Genomic DNA, 21,114 nt, shown 5'->3' on the forward strand with positions numbered 1-21,114 from the left:
AAAGACATGTTTACAGCGTTACAGATCCAGTTTGGATTTTCTTTGAGCTCACTGTGTTTTTCCAATGATGGACATGTGACTGTGGAACAGAGCTGTAAATATAACATGTTGTTTCATCAGCAGGTAACAGCTTGGAAGATGATATTACTGCCAGCAGTGCTGAAGTGTTTTCATCAGAGGGCCGTACAGTTACTGTGTCCTGTAACTATTCAGTTCAAGCCCAGAATCTCCAGTGGTATCGACAGGATCCTGGATCAGCTCCTCAGTTCCTTCTCCTCATCACTGATACGAGTGAGCCGAGTGTGCTGAGAGCAACTCCCCCAAACCCTCGACTGACTGCTGCACTGGACAAGGAGAGAAATCGAGTCAATCTGGAGATCTCCTCTGCTGCAGTGTCTGACTCTGCTGTGTACTACTGTGCTGTGAGGCCCACAGTGACAGGAAACAGCAAAACTCTGTACAAAAACCTTTGGAGCAAAGACAACAGAATACTCCACAACATCCACTAGAGGGAGCCACACACTGTTAAACCTCTGATTCTTGTGTCATTGGACTGATGACAAAGACAACAGAGAAATGAAGCAGTAAAGATCAGAGACAGAGACAGAGCTGCTGTGGAAGCACAAAACTATTTGATTGGCTCAGGAATTAAACTCGGCCCCGCCCACTAAAGTTGAGCTCATGCAATGACATTATTTGTTGGTCATTGTGCTGCAGTGGAAGAACATTGTTCATGTGCTGTCTGTCTGGCTTTAATAACTCCAAAGACATGTTGCTGCACCTCTTTTTGCTTCTATCTCACATTATAGGTGAGTTTAAGAACAGGGATTAAAGTTTAGTTGAAGCTGCTGCATTAAGCAGATATACAGACTGCATTTCACTACTTTTCTTCTTTCTTTTTCCAGGACTAACAGCTGGAGACTCAATCACTCCTCAACAACCTGAAGTCACTGAAACAGAAGGAGAATCTGTCAAACTCACATGTAGCTATGAGACGAGTGATGACATAGTTTACCTTCACTGGTACAGACATGATTCTGACCTTCAAGCTCCTCAGTTTATACTCTGGAAAGGAGCAAGATCTCGGAGTGATCGTCAATATATTCCTGATAAACGTTATAAAACCCAAACATCTTCTACATCAACTAATCTGACCATAGCAGCCCTAACCCTGGCAGACACAGCTCTCTACTACTGTGCTCTAGAAACACAGTGATACAAAGTGTAGAAGAGGCTGTACAAAAACCTGAACACAGATATCTGACTACTCTTCAAAGAGGAGGGAAGTGGTATTCAAAGCACAGCTTCATATCAGATGGATTCTGCTAATTCCTGTTTTATCAGAGTCACTGTGGTTACAGCTGCTAATGAAACACTGTGGGAGGATTCACATGAGCAGCAAATCCACATCAACCACAAACCAACACTTTATATCAGCACCAACAGTCAGGAGGAAACATCGTCGCTGTCTGTGGTCCTGAAATGGAAAGAATCTGATATTTAAATGTTGTGAAAGTTTTAGTGTCTCTGGTCACAGGACAGTCTGACAAATGAGATCCCAACCCCTTCATAAAATTTCAGTATTTCTTTGTTTTTTCTCTTTTGGTTTAAGGGATGGCATGAAGCCAGGGCTCTGCTTGACTTCTTGAAAATATGTGTTGGTGACAGAATTACAGAAGTTGCTCTTGCAGGAAATCAAAAATAAATTTTGATAAATAAAAGAAGAATAATCTTCCTTTGATTTTAGTGTCTTCTCTGGTGTCATGTGTTACAAAATGTAGTTAGATTTACCGTAACATACTGGCAGCTGTGGTTGCTAGAACTTTACCATAACCACAGGGGAATACGATATTACTGTTTGTTTTTGTCAGTTTTATGTATTTCACATTTTTGAATGGTTCTCAGTAAAGAACATTAGAGTTGGCTGGCATTTTACAGCCAACAATGCTTATGGTTAAATCCAAAGGAAATCGCAGAAATCATAGATCTGTTGTAAACCAAGATACAAGTTCATAAAGCAGTGTTGAAATCTTTGCACATATAAATATGAAGGATAATCCATAGTGTCATGAAAACAATAATAAATTAACGACCCACAACATGGAGATTTATGCCCACCAAACTGAAGGATCTCAAAGTTCAAACTTCAAGGATCTTTTACACTCATACGGAGAAGAACATTTACTGCATGATGAAGAGCAGTAATATTTCCATACACAGTCAATCAATAAATATGAATATAAACTAACTGCATGCAATGATGGATGGTGTCACAGGCAAACCTCCCCCCTGCCAAATATGTTTCTTCTACATAGTGGAAGAGGTTCTCCTCTTTTTCATTACAATGGGACAAAAGCATCTCCTGAGCACCCTCCACATACCTGGAACATACTCATGAACCTGTCAATGTACAGGCTATGATCAGCTGACCTGCTGCTCTTTGTCGATTTAAACAACAGATTTTAGATGTCAGCAGATGTTTCACAGCTGTCCTCTCTGATTTCCGATCCCTTATTGTGATTTTAACACAATACTGCAAACTAACCTGTGTATCCTGCACAAAACTACTAAACATTATTTTCACACAAAATTTCAATAACAACGTTAGTATATCAGTATGCCTCACAACATGAAAATGCATAATTTATCAAAACACATCATAAACATATCAAAAACCTGGCCTCCTGCTCCGAGTCAACCCACCTTACCTGCTGGTACAAAACGGGCCCCAGCCCTCTGTTCAAAGCGTCAGTCAGCAGAATAAAAGGGAGGGGGAAGTTAGGTGTGTGTAGCAGGGGTTCCCCTCAAAGAGCTTTCTCCACCTGCACAAACGCCACCTGGCACAGCTCCATCCACCACACCAGATGTGGGGCACCCTTTCAGGTGGTCAGCTCCACAAAGCCGGGCATGAACCAATAGTAGTAACCGTCCACCCCCAAGAACCGACTCACCTCCTTTTTGTCTTGGGATGCGGACGCACCTGCCCACCTCCAATAGTATACGTCCCTCTGTGTAACTGCACACTTCTCCGGGTTGGCCTTGAGCCCCGCCCGCCTCGAAGACTCCAGGACCCCAGCGACCCTTGCACATAGAATAGAATAGAATAGAATAGAATAGCCTTTAAGATAAGATAAGATAAGATAAGATAGAACTTTATTAATCCCTCGGGTGGGTTCCTCTGGGAAATTCGACTTCCAAAAAGCACAGCAACGACCGAAGTTACAGTTACAGAATTGTTATATATATATATATATATATATATATATATATATATATATATATATATATATATATATACACACATACACACACACACACACACACACACATACATATATAAATACAGAGACAAATATAAATAAAATATACAAAGGGGATAAATAGAATAAATAGGAATAAAAAATAAAAATACAAGTGAATTGCACATTTCAAGTATTGAGTCTATTGCACTGTTGACTATTTACAAAAGTATTGCACAAGGTATTGTACAGTGAGGTGAAGAGGCACTACAGCTTAGTTGTTCCCCCCTCCTTTGTCCTCCTGTTTCCCCTCCCTCTCCCCTCCAGAGAGGAGTTAAACAGTCTGATGGCGTGTGGGACAAAGGAGTTTTTAAGTCTGTTAGTTCTTGTCTTTGGGAGAAGCAACCTGTCACTGAACAGACTCTTCTGGTTGTTAATGGCCGTGTGCAGAGGATGCCCAGCATTGTTCATAATGTCCATCAGTTTCTTTAATGTCCTTTTCTCTGCCACTGTCACCAGAGTGTCCAGCTTCATGCCGACCACAGAGCTAGCCTTCCTGATCAGTTTCTCCAGCCTGGATGAGTCCCTCTTTGCTGTGCTGCTCCCCCAGCACACCACAGCATAGAAAAGTACTCCAGCAACCACCGACTGGTAAAACATCCTCAGGAGCTTCCTGCAGATGTTAAAAGACCTCAGCCTCCTGAGGAAGTACAGTCGGCTTTGGGCTTTTTTATACAGGTGCTCTGTGTTGCATGACCAGTCCAGTTTATTGTCCACCCACAGCCCGAGGTACTTGTACTTGTTGACCACCTCCACCTCCTCCCCCTCTATCTGAACCGGCAGTGGACCTTCTCTGGACCTCCCGAAGTCCACAACCAGTTCCTTAGTCTTTGAGGTGTTGAGTTGAAGGTGGTTTATTTATTGTCATTGTACAGAGTATAATGAAATTGGAGTGCCACTCCCTTGGTGCAAGATAAATAATAAATATAAATGTAAAATATAAAAAGTACAATAAAACAATCGCAAGTATTCAAACAATAGTAAGTACGATATATACAGAATAGCAGCATAATATAATGGCAGTGACGGTATGGTATAGCTAAGCAGGTTCAATTGTTTTTGTGCTTATTTACTATGGTGATAGCTCTGGGAAAGAAGCTATCCCTGAATCTGTTTGTCCTGGTTTTATGTGACCTGTACCGTCGGCCTGACGGTAATAGTTCAAACAGTTGATTGCTGGGGTGAGAGTGGTCCTTGATGATATTGCCAGCTCTGCTGAGGTACCGAGAGTTTGCAGTGACCTCCAGGCTGGGCAGAGAGCAGCCAGTGATCTTCTGGGCTGTGTTGATGACCCTCTGCAGTACTTTCCTGTCCGCAGCTGAGCACCCTGCATACCATGTTGTTATGCCGTACGTTAGGATGCTCTCTATGGTGGCTCTGTAAAATGTCACCAGCAGCCTCTTCTCCAGGTTGTTCCTCCTGAGCACTCTCAGAAAGTGAAGATGCTGCTGGGCCTTTTTAACCACCGCCGTGGTATTTGCAGTCCAGGAGAGGTCATCAGAGATGTGCACGCCCAGAAACCTCATGGAGTGTACCCTCTCCACACAGTTCCCATGAATGTAAAGTGGGGCCGGGTCTGCTCTGCCCTTCCTGAAGTCCAAGATAAGTTCTTTAGTTTTCGTGGTGTTCAGTTGGAGGTTGTTAACTGAACACCATTCAGTCAGTCTGTTGACCTCATCTCTGTAATTCAATTCAATTCAATTCAATTTTATTTATATAGCGCCAAATCACAACATAAGTCGCCTCAAGGTGCTTCATAGTCCGACTCTGTAGTCCGACTCATCCCCCCTTGAGATGAGTCCAACCACTGTGATGTCATCCGCGAACTTTATGATGGTGTTTGAGAGATGGGTAGGGGACCAGTCGGATGTGTAGAGCGTAAACAGGAGGGGACTCAAAACACATCCTTTTTTTTTTTTTTTTTTTTTTTTTTGCCTGTCCCGTTTGGCTCTTGCCATCAGAATTGTTGTCTAAAGGCAAAGAAAGATGCCCAACGGATTTACTTTACCAAATTGACCATCCCAGCCTTGCCGTAATGGTCCATTTGATTCACCTTTTATTGTTTATTTTATTTTCACTTGCTGAATACGGGACAGACTTGACTGGAGGAAAGAAGGGGAGAAAGAAAGAGGGAAAGAGAAACAATGCATAAATCGATCACCTGGATCACCTGTTGAGAAAGAAAAAAGAAAAAAAGCAGAAGAGAACAAGAGTAATAGAATAAACAACATCACAATGATATATGGGAATATGACAGTAAATACTAAATATTAAACATTATTGTGCAGCACATAAGATCAACAGAACACAGTGTGCTTTGAGGTAGGAGCCAAAAAGGGTGTAGTTTGTGGGTGTGATCACCCGTGTGTACACCTGTGAGTATGGACGCGCTTGTTTTTTTAAAAGGTTCCTTCATGTAATGATCTGCTAGAGGGTGTGGGGGGGCCACAGCCCCGTCCTCCAGGGCATGAAGCAGGTATGGAGGAGATCAAAACTCCAGACATCCAGAGGCCCCCAGAACACAAGAGACCAAGGAAGACCAACAGAGGGGCAGCCGCGCCACTGTCCCAGAAAGAGCTGAGGAGAGTCCCAGATGAGGGCTCACTCAGCAGCCGCGGAGCAGAAGCCAGGGGGAGTTGCAGTGACGCGCCCGTGAGCTCCGCCGGCAGCCAGCTGTGCCTGAGTGACCGAGCCCCAGGCCGAGAGGCCGGGGGCACCCCACCTCCGAAGTGGCCCGAGCGAGCCCCAGGCTCCAGGCCCCGATAAGCGGTCGCCAAGGGGTGAGCCGGTGTGTACCTGGACGCCCATCCCCGGACACAAAGAACCACCAACGCACCGACACCTGAGGGAGTCCGCCACTGGCAGGCGAAGTGGTGGTGGGTGGAGATAGGCCTCCAAACCTTGGAGCGTTGTCTTTTCGACGACGGCGTCTCAGGTTTGGCCGGGGAAGCTGCACTCTGAGCCTTCTTCATCACAAGATCCTGAAAGCACTGATCAATATAATCTTGGAGAGCCTCTAAACTCTCCCCGTTGTTCTCCAGGGTGTTGGAGATTATTTAGACAAATATTGTTAGTTATAAGACAATTGATAAGTGTATTTGGTAATACTGAAGCTTAAATGAATTTGTTCAAATCTAAACTACCATTTGCTTTAATTTTCTGCCAAAATCTCCGGCGTCTGACGTCAGTTACAACATGAGTCGCTTACCTTGTCCGTCACTTCCGTCACTTACCTCCGCCACCTCTCACCTTATCTTGCTAATGGTTTCTCACATCTTGCAGGAGCTTTCCTCTCCTCAGGAACTCTCTGCAGGAGGGGGAGATACAGGAGAGGTGGAGGAAGATCTCAGCCTGGGCGTCTATTGTCTTATGTAGTCTGGAAGATGAGTGGATGGTGGGGTGGGTGCAGTTTTCTCTGTGGTGGGGTTGGGTGGACTGTCCCGGGCTCTGTGGGGCCGGGCGGCGCTGCTGCACTGGGCCCCGGTCTGGATGGGCCTGGGCTCCCTTTCCCTGGCGGGTCACGGAGTATGGGGGTGCCTACTGGGGTCAGCGGGGGAGCTTCCTTCCCTCCCCATCTCCAGCTGCCTCCCTCTTCCCGCTCCACCACAACCACCCACACATGCAGGGCCTTGGAGTAGGGGTATGTCACCAGGGTGCAGAGGAGGCATCCCCCCCCCCTCTGTCCCCTTCTGGATGCCTCTGCCTCAATTTTATCCCACAACTTAGACATTCACATTACTCACACTCTCATTACACATACATATAGGATCTTGGGGGTGGGCACGATACACGGAGTCCAAAGTACCATCAGGGTGTACACCTCACCCCTGGCGTCGTTGCCCACCTCTCAATTTTAAATACACGTAGACATTGAGGGCTAGCAGGAGGGACCATGCGCTTACCTGCTGCTCTCTGGCAGGTAGCTCCATGCCCTCCTGGGTTTTAAATGCACCTTAGAACACACATGCATCAACACTACAATGAGCGGGTGGAGGGAGGTTTGGAGTCTTTTCTCACCCCCGTTCTCTGCGACCTGCTGGAGCGGGGGGGCTAGGAGGAGGAGTTGGCCGTCCGACTGCGGTCTGGAGTGTGGGGCCTCCCTGCTGCTGCGGAGTCGGGGTGGTCTGCCTCTCCCCACCGCAGGGAAAAGGGTAACACCACCTGGGTCTGGGTGCAGTTCCCCCCTCCAGGGGCAAGGGTACCTAGACCCGGTTCGTAGAGTACGCTTGGGGAGTGTGATCGTGTGTACAACGTCTCTTTATGTCTGTCTCCACGTTGGTTGAGTGTGGAGTAAGTGCATATGAGAACATGAGGGTGGGAATGGATGTTTGTGTCTGTGTGTGCCTGTATGTCTGTGTCTAAATGTCAGGTTGGGTGTCAGGTGCCAACTCTCTGGGGACATCTTAGGCCCTCCAAGGTTTGGAGGCCTATCTCCCCCTACCACCACTTCCCCTGCCAGTGGCGGACTCCCTCAGACATCGGTGCGTTGGTGGTTCTTTGTGTCTAGGGATGGGCGTCCAGGTACACACCGGCTCACCCCTTGGCGACCGCTTATCGGGGCCTGGAGCCTGGGGCTCGCTCGGGCCACTTCGGAGGTGGGGTGCCCCCGGGTACATCGCATCGGCCCCATTCGGGCTACGGCCGGGAGACCACGTCCTATTGTGGCCAAATTTGGCCACTTCAAACAAAAGCAACATGTGAAAAGCCGCGGCAGGGAATTAAAAGGAACGGACTTCAGCGTGAACGACCAGTTCCCCAAAGAGATCTTGGAACGATGCAGGGTCCTCTTCCCAATCCGACGCGGCTTCATCCAGAAGGGCTCCCGCGCTGTCATCGCTGTGGACCGGCTGTACGTGGACGGACAGCTCCACCGCGACCCCAACATCACTCCGTGGCTGTATTAACCTCACACCAGATAAGAATCAGCTACACCCTTTCCCTATCCACTCACACTAACTTGCATTAACATCTGTTTAACTTACCAGCATCAAATCGCATCTTAAAGTGTGATTTCATAGCAGAATTAACACCGTCACTCTCCGTCAGTGATTTAATTGGAATGTTTACGTTTTGTTTCTGTTTTGTTTTTCTTCTCGTTTTTTTTTTTTTTTCCTCTCTTTTCCCCCTCTTGGTTTTATGCTGCTCACCCCTGTCCTTGGTTTCTTTCTTTATTCCTTTCACTGCCTCGATCACCTGCTTCGACACTCATCCACAAACATCCTTTATTTCGACACATACGCACCATGCGCTCAACGGCAGCACATTTACTTCAGTCAGACAGCGCACACAGTCGTTTAGGATACACACACTTAAGCCAAGCCTACTCATATTAGTAACTATGCATACACAAAGTCAGACTCAGGGAGCATCTCGCCACACATTTTTTCTCTCTCTCCTTCTCTTTATTTATGAACAAGTGACGTATTCTCTCCACCTGTCTAAGCGACGCACACAGCATACATCCCTAGTTATACACAAACATCTATGGGTACACTGAGGTTCATTACATGGAATATAAATGGAGCTGGCTCCAGAGAAAAGAGGTTAAAAATATTTAACCAACTCAAAAAACTACAGGCAGATGTTGTCCTATTACAAGAGACCCACAGACCTCTTAGAGGTTCGAATGAACTTAAAACACCTCAGTTTGCTAATGTGTTCTCAGCTTGTTATAATTCTAGACAAAGGGGAGCAGCAATTTTAATACATAAAAATATTAATTTCACAGTACTCGATACAGTTATAGATCCAGAGGGCAGATTCTTAATCATTAAACTATCTATACTTGATAAAAAGCTATGTATTGCAAGTGTATATGGTCCAAATGTTGATGATCCCTCATTCTTTCACGGTTTTTTCAGTGCACTCTCTGAACACTTAGATGACACACTCAAAACACATCCGTGTGGAGACCCGGTGCTGATTGTGATGGTGCTGGACCGGTGGGGGCCGAGTCTGACAGACTGTGGTCTATTTGTCAGGAAGTCCTTGATCCAGAGGCAGATGGGGTGGAGAGTCCCAGGTGAGACAGTTTCTGGACCAGCATCTCCGGGATGATATGATTGAATGCTGAGCTGAAGTCCAGAAAGAGCATTCTCACATAGCTTCCTCGGTGCTCCAGGTGACTCAGCGCAGTGTGGAGCGCTATGGTGATAGCGTCCTCAGTGGATCGATTTGTCCTGTAGGCAAATTGGTGGGGGTCCAGAGTGGGAGGCAGACCGGCCCAATGTTGCTTTGGATGATAACATCATCCAGGTATGCAGCAGCATATGTAGCGTGCAGCCACAGCACCCGGTCCATGAGGTGCTGGAAAGTAATAGTCCAAATAAGCTGAACAGAAGTGTGATGAATTAATACAACCCGTATGGCGTGGAAAAGGCAGTTTTTTCTTAGACTTTGCAAACAAGGGAATCTGCCAGTTGCCCTTGGTTAAATGCAGCATTGTGAAAAAAACCACCAGCGCATAACTGGTCCAGGAGCTCGTCGACCGAGCGCATGGGATAAGCATCAAAGCGAGACACTTCATTCACCTTTCAGTAGTCCACACAGAGAACCATCTTCCTTCACTACAAGAACTATGGGGATACACCAAGCACTGTGCGACTCTTCTGTTACTCCCAGCTAAACATTTCAGTCAGTTCCTTTTATGCAATTTGTCTCTTGTGCTCAGGTAACCTGTAGGTCTGTGAATTCAGAGTCATGCTAGGCAGTGTTTCAAAGTGATGCTCCATGAGATTCAGGTGAGATGATACTCACCTGGATAGTACAGCTCATCCATCTTATTAACCAGAGACGTTTAGTTACGTCTAAAAATAACCCACGATAGGTGAAATCCACAAAGTAGCCAACTTTATTTTTTACAATTATTAGAGATGTTTTAAGGCTGTAAAACCCCTCACTACACACTTTATACACTTTTCTCAGACAGGCATGAACATTTTCACACTTCTCTCGTTTAAACACTCTCAAAGTTCAAACCTTCGTAGAAAAATAAGCGCAGTATTAGTATTAAACGTTTCATTGACATTTTTGTGTTTGTTGGAAAAAGCTTACAAACATACAGTACAGCACTTTAGTCACACTGCTAGCGACTGAAGATTTAGGTAAATTTGACAAGCTGAATGCATTCTGTACTGTACAGGAGACACTGCAGGAGATTGATTGATAATGGTCTACAGCCAATCAGGATGCAGGACACAATGTGCTTTAAAAATAAAAAATAAAAAATAAAAAAAAGCATGTAAAATTGCACAAAAGAAATCTGTGAAAGGTGAACCACATAGCGAGGGACCACTGTATTATTATTTCATATCATTATCACAACATACTAACTTTAATTACACAACACAGAGATTGACAGTTATCCAATATACAGCAAGTAAAGGAAAACATTTCCAAAAACAAACAAAACTTAAAGTTTTGGAACAGGTTAGACCAATCTCACATCTAATAAACTGGAAGACCTTGGCTTCCATGATATCATTTTCTCTCTAGAAAGAGTACGACTTCTGACTTGTGTGAGTTTTCATGTGGCGCAACAATGAACAACTAAAACCAAACATTTTCCCGCATGCTTTACAATGATATGGCTTCTCACCAGTGTGAACTCTCATGTGCTTCCTTACATCACTACTGTATGCAAACATTTTCCCACATGCTTTACAAGCATATGGCTTCTCTCCCGTGTGCGTTCTCATGTGGCTCGATAAAGAACTTGTACTTGCAAACATTTTCAAACAGGTTTTACAAGGAAATGGTTTCTCACCAGTGTGAACTCTCATGTGCTTCAGTAAATCACCACTCCATGCAAACATTTTGTTGCATGTTTTACAAGGATATGGTTTCTCACCAGTATGGATTCTATAATGTCTTTTGATTTCATAATTCTGCTTAAAGGCTTTTCCACAAACATCACATTTGAAAGCCCTTTTGCTTGTGTCAGAGTGATTCTCTGATGTAGGTGAATCATCTGCATTCTTGTGACTTTTTTTTCTATTTCTAGTTGATCCTGAATCTACAGTCTTGCTTCTTTCCTGAGACTGTCTTTCAGTTACATCAGAGCTGTGAGAGAGAAGTTGATCCCAGCTGACTGGGTCTGGTTTGCTGTGGTCACTTTCCTTATGAATAAAAGTCACCATAAAGGTATCCGTCTCCTCCTTCAGTCCCAGCTGCTCTCCCTCCTGACTGCTGCACAGTTCCTCCTCTTCCTCTTTAATCTTTGGAGGTTCTGGTTCCTCCTGCTCCACACTGGAGCTCCTCTCCTGGTTACAAAGCTGCTGCTCAGGGAGAACCTCCTCCTCCGAGGAGACGTGTTGCTGTGGGACGTCTAGAGGGACGAAAGGAGAAAACAAATACACTTGAGATTCTCTAAACTCAAGTCACTAATTTTAAGGGTGGAGAAAGCAAAACGATGCAATGGAGTATTAGGGACATATCAAAAAATATATATGTCATTGATCATTTTGAGAAAAAGTCAAAATGTGGAGATGTTTTAAGAAACTGCCGTTGCTGCTGTACTCTATAAAATGCCTTGTGCAGATGAGTCCTGTGAGACAACATCGATCCTCTTTACTCTACGAGGTTGTAACCATCGATGACCTCACATTTGTCCATGACTAGCTGTTTCATTTTGTGTAAATCTCCTTCATGTTTGTTTTTTTCCATCTGAGCATGCACAGCTTTCTGTACCATCTCTTCAGCCCTGACTTTATAAACTGAAAGCCAAATCATTCAAGTACGGCCTCACTAACTCAGAGAACAGTTTGTCTTGAAACAACTAATCTTCACATTGATTTTTTTCTCTAAATACAATTTTGATTTTTTGACCTATACGACCTATAAAGAACTGAAAGACAAAAGAAAGTGCCGTCAGATCACAAGCTGTCCCAGTGGCTTCAAGCGCACATTCAGGCCTGTGAGACTCATTTAGACACACTGAGCCATGGCTCTGTGCTATATGCACACATTTCTGCATCTCTGCCATTCAAACACACGTCATCCGCTATCCTTTTCAGGGTCGCGAGCCTATCATATAAACACACGTCATATATAGTTTATTTTACGTAATATTCAAATGTTGTCTTTCTCAAGCACTTTTCATTTTGTGTTTCCATAAGTCTTATTTAGTGCATTTATTACTAATAGAGAGAACGCACATTTTAAGACCAGACACGTTTGAAACCTTTTGTCCTCCACAGTGAAAAATGGCTGAAAATAAAAGCAGCTGCTAGTTTGATCAATTCTGCAGCTTTGCAGTCTCCAGTATCACTGAAATGCAGCCAGATGTTTGTTTTATGTTTCTTCACTTTTTCCCGACATGCTTGAATTTAAATCCGGCTCCTGTCTCTCTGTGTGCCTGCCTGTAGCACTACATATGCTGTCTTCAAAACGTCTGCCCCCCTTTATTCTTCCACGTAATGGTATGGTCCCAGTGTGTCTTTCCATGTGATTGGCCACATGGTGTGCCCATCAAAATAAAGTCCCACCCCTGTCTGCATGGATTCTAAGCAGGCTAAAGATTCAGCTCCGACATATAGACGGGCGATTACAGTTTTGCTGAATTGCTAAAACACTAAATCCCATTGTAAAAATTATACTGCCAACTATGAAAACTCTTTCATTAAATCAATCCCACAGATGCCAAAATCTGAAACACTGTTCATCTGGTCAGGACACCATTTGCAAATCTGAATCTCCCATTTACCAAACTCTAAACTTTCAAACTCAAAACATATTTAGCAGTGTGGCGCACTTGTACCCAGAATGATGGACACAGGCAACAGAAGCGAAACACAACTAACACACAGTTTTCATCATTAACACACTACCACTCATAATTTAAAACACATGTTGCAACCAACAGCTTCATCCACAAAGATGTATTCACAAGGCCTAACCGTTGAGTCAAGCTCAAAGATTCTCTGTACACAACAAACTCATTTTAGTTCTGTAAATGAAATAGTCTGATATACTTGCATAGCACATGTTTACATCATACTATCTTATGCCACGTTATACCTCTAAGTAAAGATTGTGAAATCATTATGTAGTTTTAGGCTGCATTATTCTCCTGACTTAGAAGAAGGTGATAACTATTACATTTATTAAACTGATTTGTATTACATGAGACTGCTGCTTTATTGTGGATGAATTACATTGTTTATGATGCATTATACTGCTGATTCATAAGTAAAACTGTTTTCAGAGAATCATGGCGTTATTTGTCTGATTAGGAAGAACAGAACACACTGCACAGGAAGCCAAGGTCATAACTTAGGCTCACTGAGAGAGTAAGAATGTGGATGTTTAGGTTTTATGACTGTGGAAGGGGGGGCCAAAGCTCTAAGAATGCGAGAAACGGTCAGACACTTTGGCTACGTTCACACTGCAGGCGAAAGCGCATCAAATCCGACTTTTTTGACCCTATGCGACTCATATCCGATCATGGTGTGACAGTGTGAACGGCACAAATCCGATATTTTCAAATCCGATCTGGGTCACTTTCGTATGTGCTATTTACATTATTATGTAAATAACAAAATAACTTAAAGCAAAAATTGGGAAACATAAAGTCCGAAGTCTTTATATTAAGAGCCATCAGTCAAACATATTGTTTGGTCTGGGTCTAAACAGAGTGCGTTGTGTGTGACGTCTTCTTTTGCGCATGCGGTCGCTTTGAGCGTTCACACTAGAGCGCGTTTGCAGTCGCATTTTATTTGTAGTGTGAACAAGCAGACGGAAAAAAAATTGGATTTGATCAAAAAATCGGAATTGAGCATTAAGACCTGCAGTGTGAACGTAGCCTTTGAGATCTGGCAGACGCCTTCCAGTCCACATCTCCCGTCTAGACGTTTTTTAATGCTCAAAGTGTTGTATGGAATAAAGAGATTGTTGATTGAGCATTTATACACCAGGTGTTGTTCTTCCTTCAGCCCAAAGAATTGGGAGATTTAACAATACTTATAACTAAATGGTATTTTGCTTAGAATTGAAAGATGGCCAAATGAGGGTGGAAGAACACGCATGTGCTCACAACACCAGTAGGGCTGGGCGAAATGATTATTTTCCCTAATCGATGAATCTAGCGATTAATTTTACAATCCGATTCTATTTTAATTTTATTCGATTATAAGCACTTTAACAATGTTGTAATAGTGTCCACTATGCTTAGCAGGTGGTGCATTATCCTCGTTAACATTTTTCCTGCGGCCAATTCGCTGTCTCACATTTTTGTCTTTCGCAGATTCCCATAATCAGCCTGCGCGCATTCCGACTCATTTTGCCAGCATGGGCCACAAATAAAAACCAACTAAACAGCAGCTTAAATGAGTTTTGCATTTACGGAGGTTGAGTGTTTTTCTCTGTGTCTATGAGTGAGTGTATGCCTACGAGGGGGGTGTCTGGATGAATTAAAGAGTAAAAAGCAGTGTTGGTAAAAAAGTTGAAAACATACGGTGGTTTGTCCTTTGCAGAAGCTGCTCCTGGATGCTGTCGTTTGAGGTGCTGGTGCATAGCCGTCGTGCTTTTATGATAGGCCATTTCCACCTTACAAAGTCGGCAAATGACTGAAACACTTCCTTTTCTGTTAAAATATCCCCATACTGTAGAATTGCGAATTCGGGTGGATTGATTTAAGTCGACTGCGGCTGCCTCAATCATGTTGCTGCTACTCGCTGCCGCCATGTCTGTTTTGAAAGTGACGACGCATCGACGCACGTTTTTTTTTTTTTTTTTTTTAACGTCGACGTAATCGATTACGTCGACACATCGTCCCAGCCCTAAACACCAGGAGACACTTATTGTGGATATGGTCCGTCAAAATAATGCAATTTGACTGCATGAAATGCAGCAAGGGAATATAGAAGACAACATACATGTTGAATCTAGCAAAAAGGAGAAGAAAAGGTTGCAATGTCATAGGTCAATGTGCCACTATTGAACTGCATGGCCAGCGTGGTGGAAATGTAACTGTGCTGCCATCAGCAGCTGTGGGTTTCTCCACAGTCATGTTACTGTTGGGCTGTACAACAACGAACTTATAGCAACATTCCTGGATGGTCTACAGGATGCTTTGCTTGAGTAGAGAGACCGCGAGCAGGCAGAGCATCCCATATCATTTGGGACAATGTGAGCTTTCACTGTGGTTCAAAATTATGCAACTGGTTTCACAATGAGCAGCATTTTATCAATGTGTTTCTTCCACCATACTCTCCCTTTTGAACCCTATTGAGGTGTTTTTCTCAGCACGGAGATGGAAAGTATACGACCGAAACCCTTACACACAGGAAAATCTACTTCAAGCAAAGAATGGAGCATGTGGTGAGATGGGACTGGAATCTTCTCAGGGCTGGATCTGGAATCTCGTTGCCTTGCAAGGCAGACCATAACATATGATGTGGATGAAGTCCTGTGGCCTGACCCAGCACAGAGGTGTGATGCTGAGGCAGATTAAGTTACCTGAATATGCTGTAAAAATATATAATTTTTTAATGTGTATATATATATATATATATATTTTTTTTTTTTTTTTTTTACGGCAGTTTTCTTTTTGTCAAAATGTGAGAATAAATGAATGAACAGATAAATATTATTTTCCAGCTCTCTCACAGTGTTCTGTATTTATTTCTGTAGTGTGTAATCGTTGCTAAGTCGTGTTTGCACACTGGCTGGTTTTGTGTGGTTTTTGACAGTAGTGCTTGATTTTGACAAAAGTTAAAATAGTTTTGGGTCAAATTTTTGGTTTTGCAAGACAAGTCGAAGATTTTGTGTGTGTAGCTTGAATTTTGGAGTTTGTGTTTAGTGTTTTGAGACAAAGAGATGAGATTTAAGGAAATGTGTTTTAGCAATTCAGAAAAACCGTAATAACTCACATAAGAAATTATCACGGGGGCTGGATATTAGGGCTGCTCGATTATGGCAAAAATGATAATCACGATTATTTTCACTGAAATTGAGATCTCGATTATTTGACGATATTTATTTAACCCTTTAAGACCTACTATAGAACCAAGTCTGCCAGAGCTTATATTATATTTTTTACATGTTGTAGTGCCATTGGTGGGAGCATTTCAAGTTGCTATACAACTGTTATAGCTCATATTTTAATAATATGTATGCATTAAGTCCATAGTAACTACATTAATTGCAAAAAAGTGCAATAAACTACAAAAAAAATTGAAAATCGTTTTTGGTTTTTTTTACATATATTTCTACTTTGAGAAATTTAAGAGGTTTATCCCTCAAAACTTTAAATACAAAAAAGTTGCAAAAAATAGTTTACAACAACAGGAAATTTATTTTGAGTGTCTTCATAGTTTTATTTTGGAGATACATTAATTTTTATACACTGCAGGAAAAACGAAAAAACAATCCTATGATGCAAATTTGCAAAGAAAACAGCAGTTGCATCAAAATAAATTTCCGCGAAAATGACGTCACTTCCGGTTTCGGGCAGGAAATGGCGGACATGTGACAGTTCGCGCTGACATCTGTTTAACTGTGGGAAGTGTTACGAACAGCTGATCGGATCGGCAAAACGTGTTTCTGGAATATTATGTTTTTGTTGCTGCAAGAGCTTTTTATGCAGTTTTTGCAAAGCTTTATGTGGAAGGAAACCGTGACCGAGGACAAGCTGATGGCATCAGATGCAAGTACAACTCCTCTGGTTTATTGCGCTAGCTTACACGGTTCTGGTTCTACAGGGATTTAAAAATAGTTACGCAAAACGGAGCGTGCTGCTCTGACCGGCTTTAAAGGGTTAACAATGACTTTAAAAAATAATATAAAATAGTGTGCAACACCACTGAAGTTTTTTTTACCTCTCTTTTCCAAATAACTTCTGCTTAGCTTTCCGAGCTTCCCTCGGGTCCTCTTAATCAGCGGTCTCCAACCTTTTTTGCGCCACGGACCGGTTTATGCCCGGCAATATTTTCACGGACCGGCCTTTAAGGTGTCGCGGATAAATGAGGGAGGGGCTAATAATCGGCTCAGTCATTTTTAATGATCGTTGAAAGCCCAGATCGTAATCGTGATTAAAATTCGATTAATTGAGCAGCCCTACTGGATATAGCTGTATTCTAGGCCGAATGTGGCCCGCGGGCTATAAGTTTGACGCCCCGGATTTAACACATTCACACAGGTTCATTATTTCCTGCATTTTCACAGACATTTCACTTTTATTAGTTACAGGTTCAGCTGAGAGAATTTGCTTGCCGTTTACAAACGGCTGAGAAAATGGAGTTAAACTTGTTCTCTGCTTCAGTAAAACCATTAAAGCATCACTGAGGAGCAACGCGAGGGCTCGACTCTAAACACTCAATGTGAGAACTGATGAAGAGTTGGGATCTGAAAAACTGGATTATAGGTGGCAGACAGTTGGTGTTGTAAGCCACCGCCTCCAGTTCTGAGATCCTTCCCAGATGCCTTAACGCCCACTCACATCCTGGCCACTTAAAGAAATCCAGACACTTTTCTTTCCAAGCTCCTTAGACTACGATGACCTGGAGGACTGAGAACCTTCACAGACCTTTGTAATGAATAGTTTTCATATTTTGTTGTTGTTTATATGAGCTGTGTGAAACAACAGGGTTATAACTGTCTGTGGTGAATAAAGATGTATTTTATAGTCCACCCTCTGCACATTGCAATTTGAATTTGAGTTGAAGTGAGTTCACCCATCAGAGCGAAACTCGCCTGTCCTCTGTTTGCTCTTTGTTAGCTCACATCTCCAAAAAGTCCTCACAATCAGAAACGTCCCGCAGAGCTGTGATCAGGATGCTCCCTCAGAGGGACACTCACCTGTCCTGTGCAGCTTGATTTGGGGTTTCCAGGTGATATCCAGCAGTCTGCGCTGACGGTCGATCTCTTCCTCGTACTGGACGATCGTTTTTTCAAACTCCAAGAATATTTGTTCAGCAGCAGCAGTTAGTCGCTCGTTGATGAACTCTCTCAGATACTGAACTGAAGGCATCGTTGCTGCCGCAGCTCACACACTCAGCTCACACAACAACACAACAACACTCGGCTCGGTCACATAGGAACAAAGCTAATGCTACTTCCGCATTTGTGCAGTTCACTTCCGTCTACTGTTGCACAAGGGAAGTTCCGCCAAAACAGGACATTTTACTCGTTCCGCCTTGAAAAAAGTTCTTATCATTGAGGTTTTAGTTGGGATATTTTTTCTGGATTTCTTAATAACAAAAATACATCCGAACAGATTCTAAACATGAAACAGTGACGAAAAAGATCGTTCATGAATAAAACACTGTGAATTTCATCTTGCAAACTGTCTCATGATATTCAACTCATGTCTCATCTAATCGTGGATGGAAATCAGTTTTTGTGTTAGTGTGGGCGTACATGAGCAGCGTAAAATAGAAAAAGGGTTTATTCATGTATTTGCTAACAGAAAGAGTGATCAATCCTACTGAATCCAGCCTGTCAGTAATGTTTAATATTTAACATCACTGTATATTTTACTGTTTCACTCACTTCGATGTTGGAGGTTCAAAATCATCCACAGGCCCCGCCCATATACGTCCAGCTCAACCAATGAGATGATTTCTGTCTGGAGAGCAAAAAGTTTGAGGAAATAAAAGCACAACCTGGTGAATCTGCTGCAGTGGAAGAACATTGTTCATGTGCTGTCTGTCTGTCTTCAGCAGCTCCAAAGACATGTTGCTGCACCTCTTTTTGCTTTCATCTCACTTCATAGGTGAACTTTTGTCTCTTTCTCAGAACGCAACATTTCTTTCTCTGCTCTGAACTCTGCTAGAAATGAATCATTGGTCTGGAGGATTGTAGATTTTTACTTCTGTCCTACTTTTCCTCATTTCCACTGTCTTCTCCTCTCAGCCTCATGGACAATGTTAGTCTGATGGCTTCATTTTCTCTACTTTTTCCAGGACTAACAGCTGGAGACTCAATCACTCCTCAACGAGATAAAGTCACTGCAACAGAAGGAGAATCTGTCACACTCACATGTAGCTATGAGACAACTTCAAGTTATCCTCTACTTCACTGGTACCGACATGATTCTGACCTTCAGGCTCCTCAGTTTATACTCTGGAAAGGAAGGAGACAGCAGACAGGTGAATATATTCCTGATAAACGTTATAAATCAGAAACATCACCTACAACAACTAATCTGACCATAGCAGCCCTAACCCTGGCAGACACAGCTCTCTACTACTGTGCTCTACAAACACAGTGATACAAAGTGTAGAAGAGGCTGTACAAAAACCTGAACACAGATATCTGACTACTCTTCAAAGAGGAGGGAAGTGGTATTCAAAGCACAGCTTCATATCAGATGGATTCTGCTAATTCCTGTTTTATCAGAGTCACTGTGGTTACAGCTGCTAATGAAACACTGTGGGAGGATTCACATGAGCAGCAAATCCACATCAACCACAAACCAACTGCAGGAACGTTCAAGGACAAAGACATTAGGGAATACAGTCAAACAGCAAAAGCTATATTTGATAAACAAATGTATCAGATTTAGCATATTTAAAATGTGCCTAATTTTGTGCTTAATGGTGTGCAAATCTTAATCAGAAAGAAAGTTATTGGAGTAAAATCAGAGTCAGATAAGCAGTGGCTGCAAAAGTTGAAGCTTTTGTGGAAACTCCTTCAGAAGCAGCAAATCATTTTGCTGCCGTCCTTTCATAATTGTTATTCCGTGTCTGAGATGTTAAAATGATACCACAGTCAATATCTGGCCTTCATCAACTTGTTGGGGTGAGATGTTTAAGCTTGTGTTTGTCAGTTTAATTCATTGTTATCTATATCTATATTATATATATCTATATATCTTTGTCTAAATCTATGCAGTATTCCCTCCATTATTGTGGAGGTTAAGTTCTGGGAACCCCAACAATAGGTTAAAATCCAAAAAGAAGAATCGACATGTTTATTCTGATATTTTTATATATTTTCAGCCATAAAAACCTTCCCCTCTTATAAACCCGTTCTTCTCTTTTAAACACACTTTGAGACGCATCCTTACATACTGAGTGAAAAGTTATCGTCTGAGTCCACCTGAGACAACCAATGCAACAAGTTGGTGAGGGGAGGAAGACACAATAAAGAAATGCTGTTGAAGAGAGCCGGAGAATAATAATAACTAATGATTAAAATGGAGACAGTTATCTAAACTCATAGTGAGTGAAGCAGCCCAGACCTGCTTAAAGGTGAACAGTTTTAAGCAGCTCATAACTGTAGAGAGGGATGCTGGATGAGATGACGTCACAGCTCTGCTAGGTCCAAACCTCGTCCATGATTAGCATCTGCACAACAACTTCATGGCATAAATAGATATTTTTTATTGACATATTGTCTGATGCTGAAATTTATTGGGATCTATTTCCATTGTTTACCTGACAACATCATACTTTATATTCTACCACAGCTGTTTTTTTTAATATATTAAATATTTCTGAAGAAGCTCAGCTCGAAGGTGACATAATCTGGAAATAATTTTTGGCCCAAAGTGGAAGATAAATGGGGGGGGGGGGGGGGGGGGGGAGAGATCCCTGTATTTTTAACTCCAGTGACCCTCCCACCTCACAGGGTTTCAAGTTTGCAAACCACAGGAGGAGGAGTGACTGAGAGCAGAGAGGAGGAGCAGAGATTCAGGGAGGAGCTGAGCTGTTACTGAACTATAGAAGAGAGAAAAACCTCCACATTCAACAGAGTTCAACACAAAACAAACTTTATGTTCCTCAACATGCTGTCAGTACATCACTGTGTGTTTTCTCTGATTCTTCTCACTCTCACAGGTCTGCTCACCTACACAGGAAACTATGTTCAACTC

At 42.8% G+C, this 21,114-nt stretch overlaps 1 protein-coding gene across 1 annotated transcript in view; it reads right to left on the minus strand.

The window, feature by feature from the left end:
- The window catches only part of LOC146647352 (uncharacterized), a 29,474-nt gene extending 11,153 nt beyond the window's left edge, over positions 1-18,321 (minus strand). Inside the window, exons 1-4 of the mRNA XM_085389020.1 lie at positions 18,096-18,321; positions 11,435-11,625; positions 4,039-4,064; positions 1,043-1,052 (exon numbers count right to left, since the gene is read on the minus strand). Of these exons, the coding sequence (XP_085245146.1) occupies positions 1,043-1,052; positions 4,039-4,064; positions 11,435-11,625; positions 18,096-18,267 (399 nt within the window). The 5' untranslated portion in view covers positions 18,268-18,321. The remainder of the gene's footprint in view (positions 1-1,042; positions 1,053-4,038; positions 4,065-11,434; positions 11,626-18,095) is intronic.
- Positions 18,322-21,114: the final 2,793 nt, after the last annotated feature.

This window comes from Rhamphochromis longiceps, linkage group LG18, assembly GCF_057381845.1.
Source record: "Rhamphochromis longiceps isolate RC_006_pf linkage group LG18, R_longiceps_female_GT1.1, whole genome shotgun sequence".
NCBI classification, from domain to species: Eukaryota; Metazoa; Chordata; class Actinopteri; order Cichliformes; family Cichlidae; genus Rhamphochromis; species Rhamphochromis longiceps.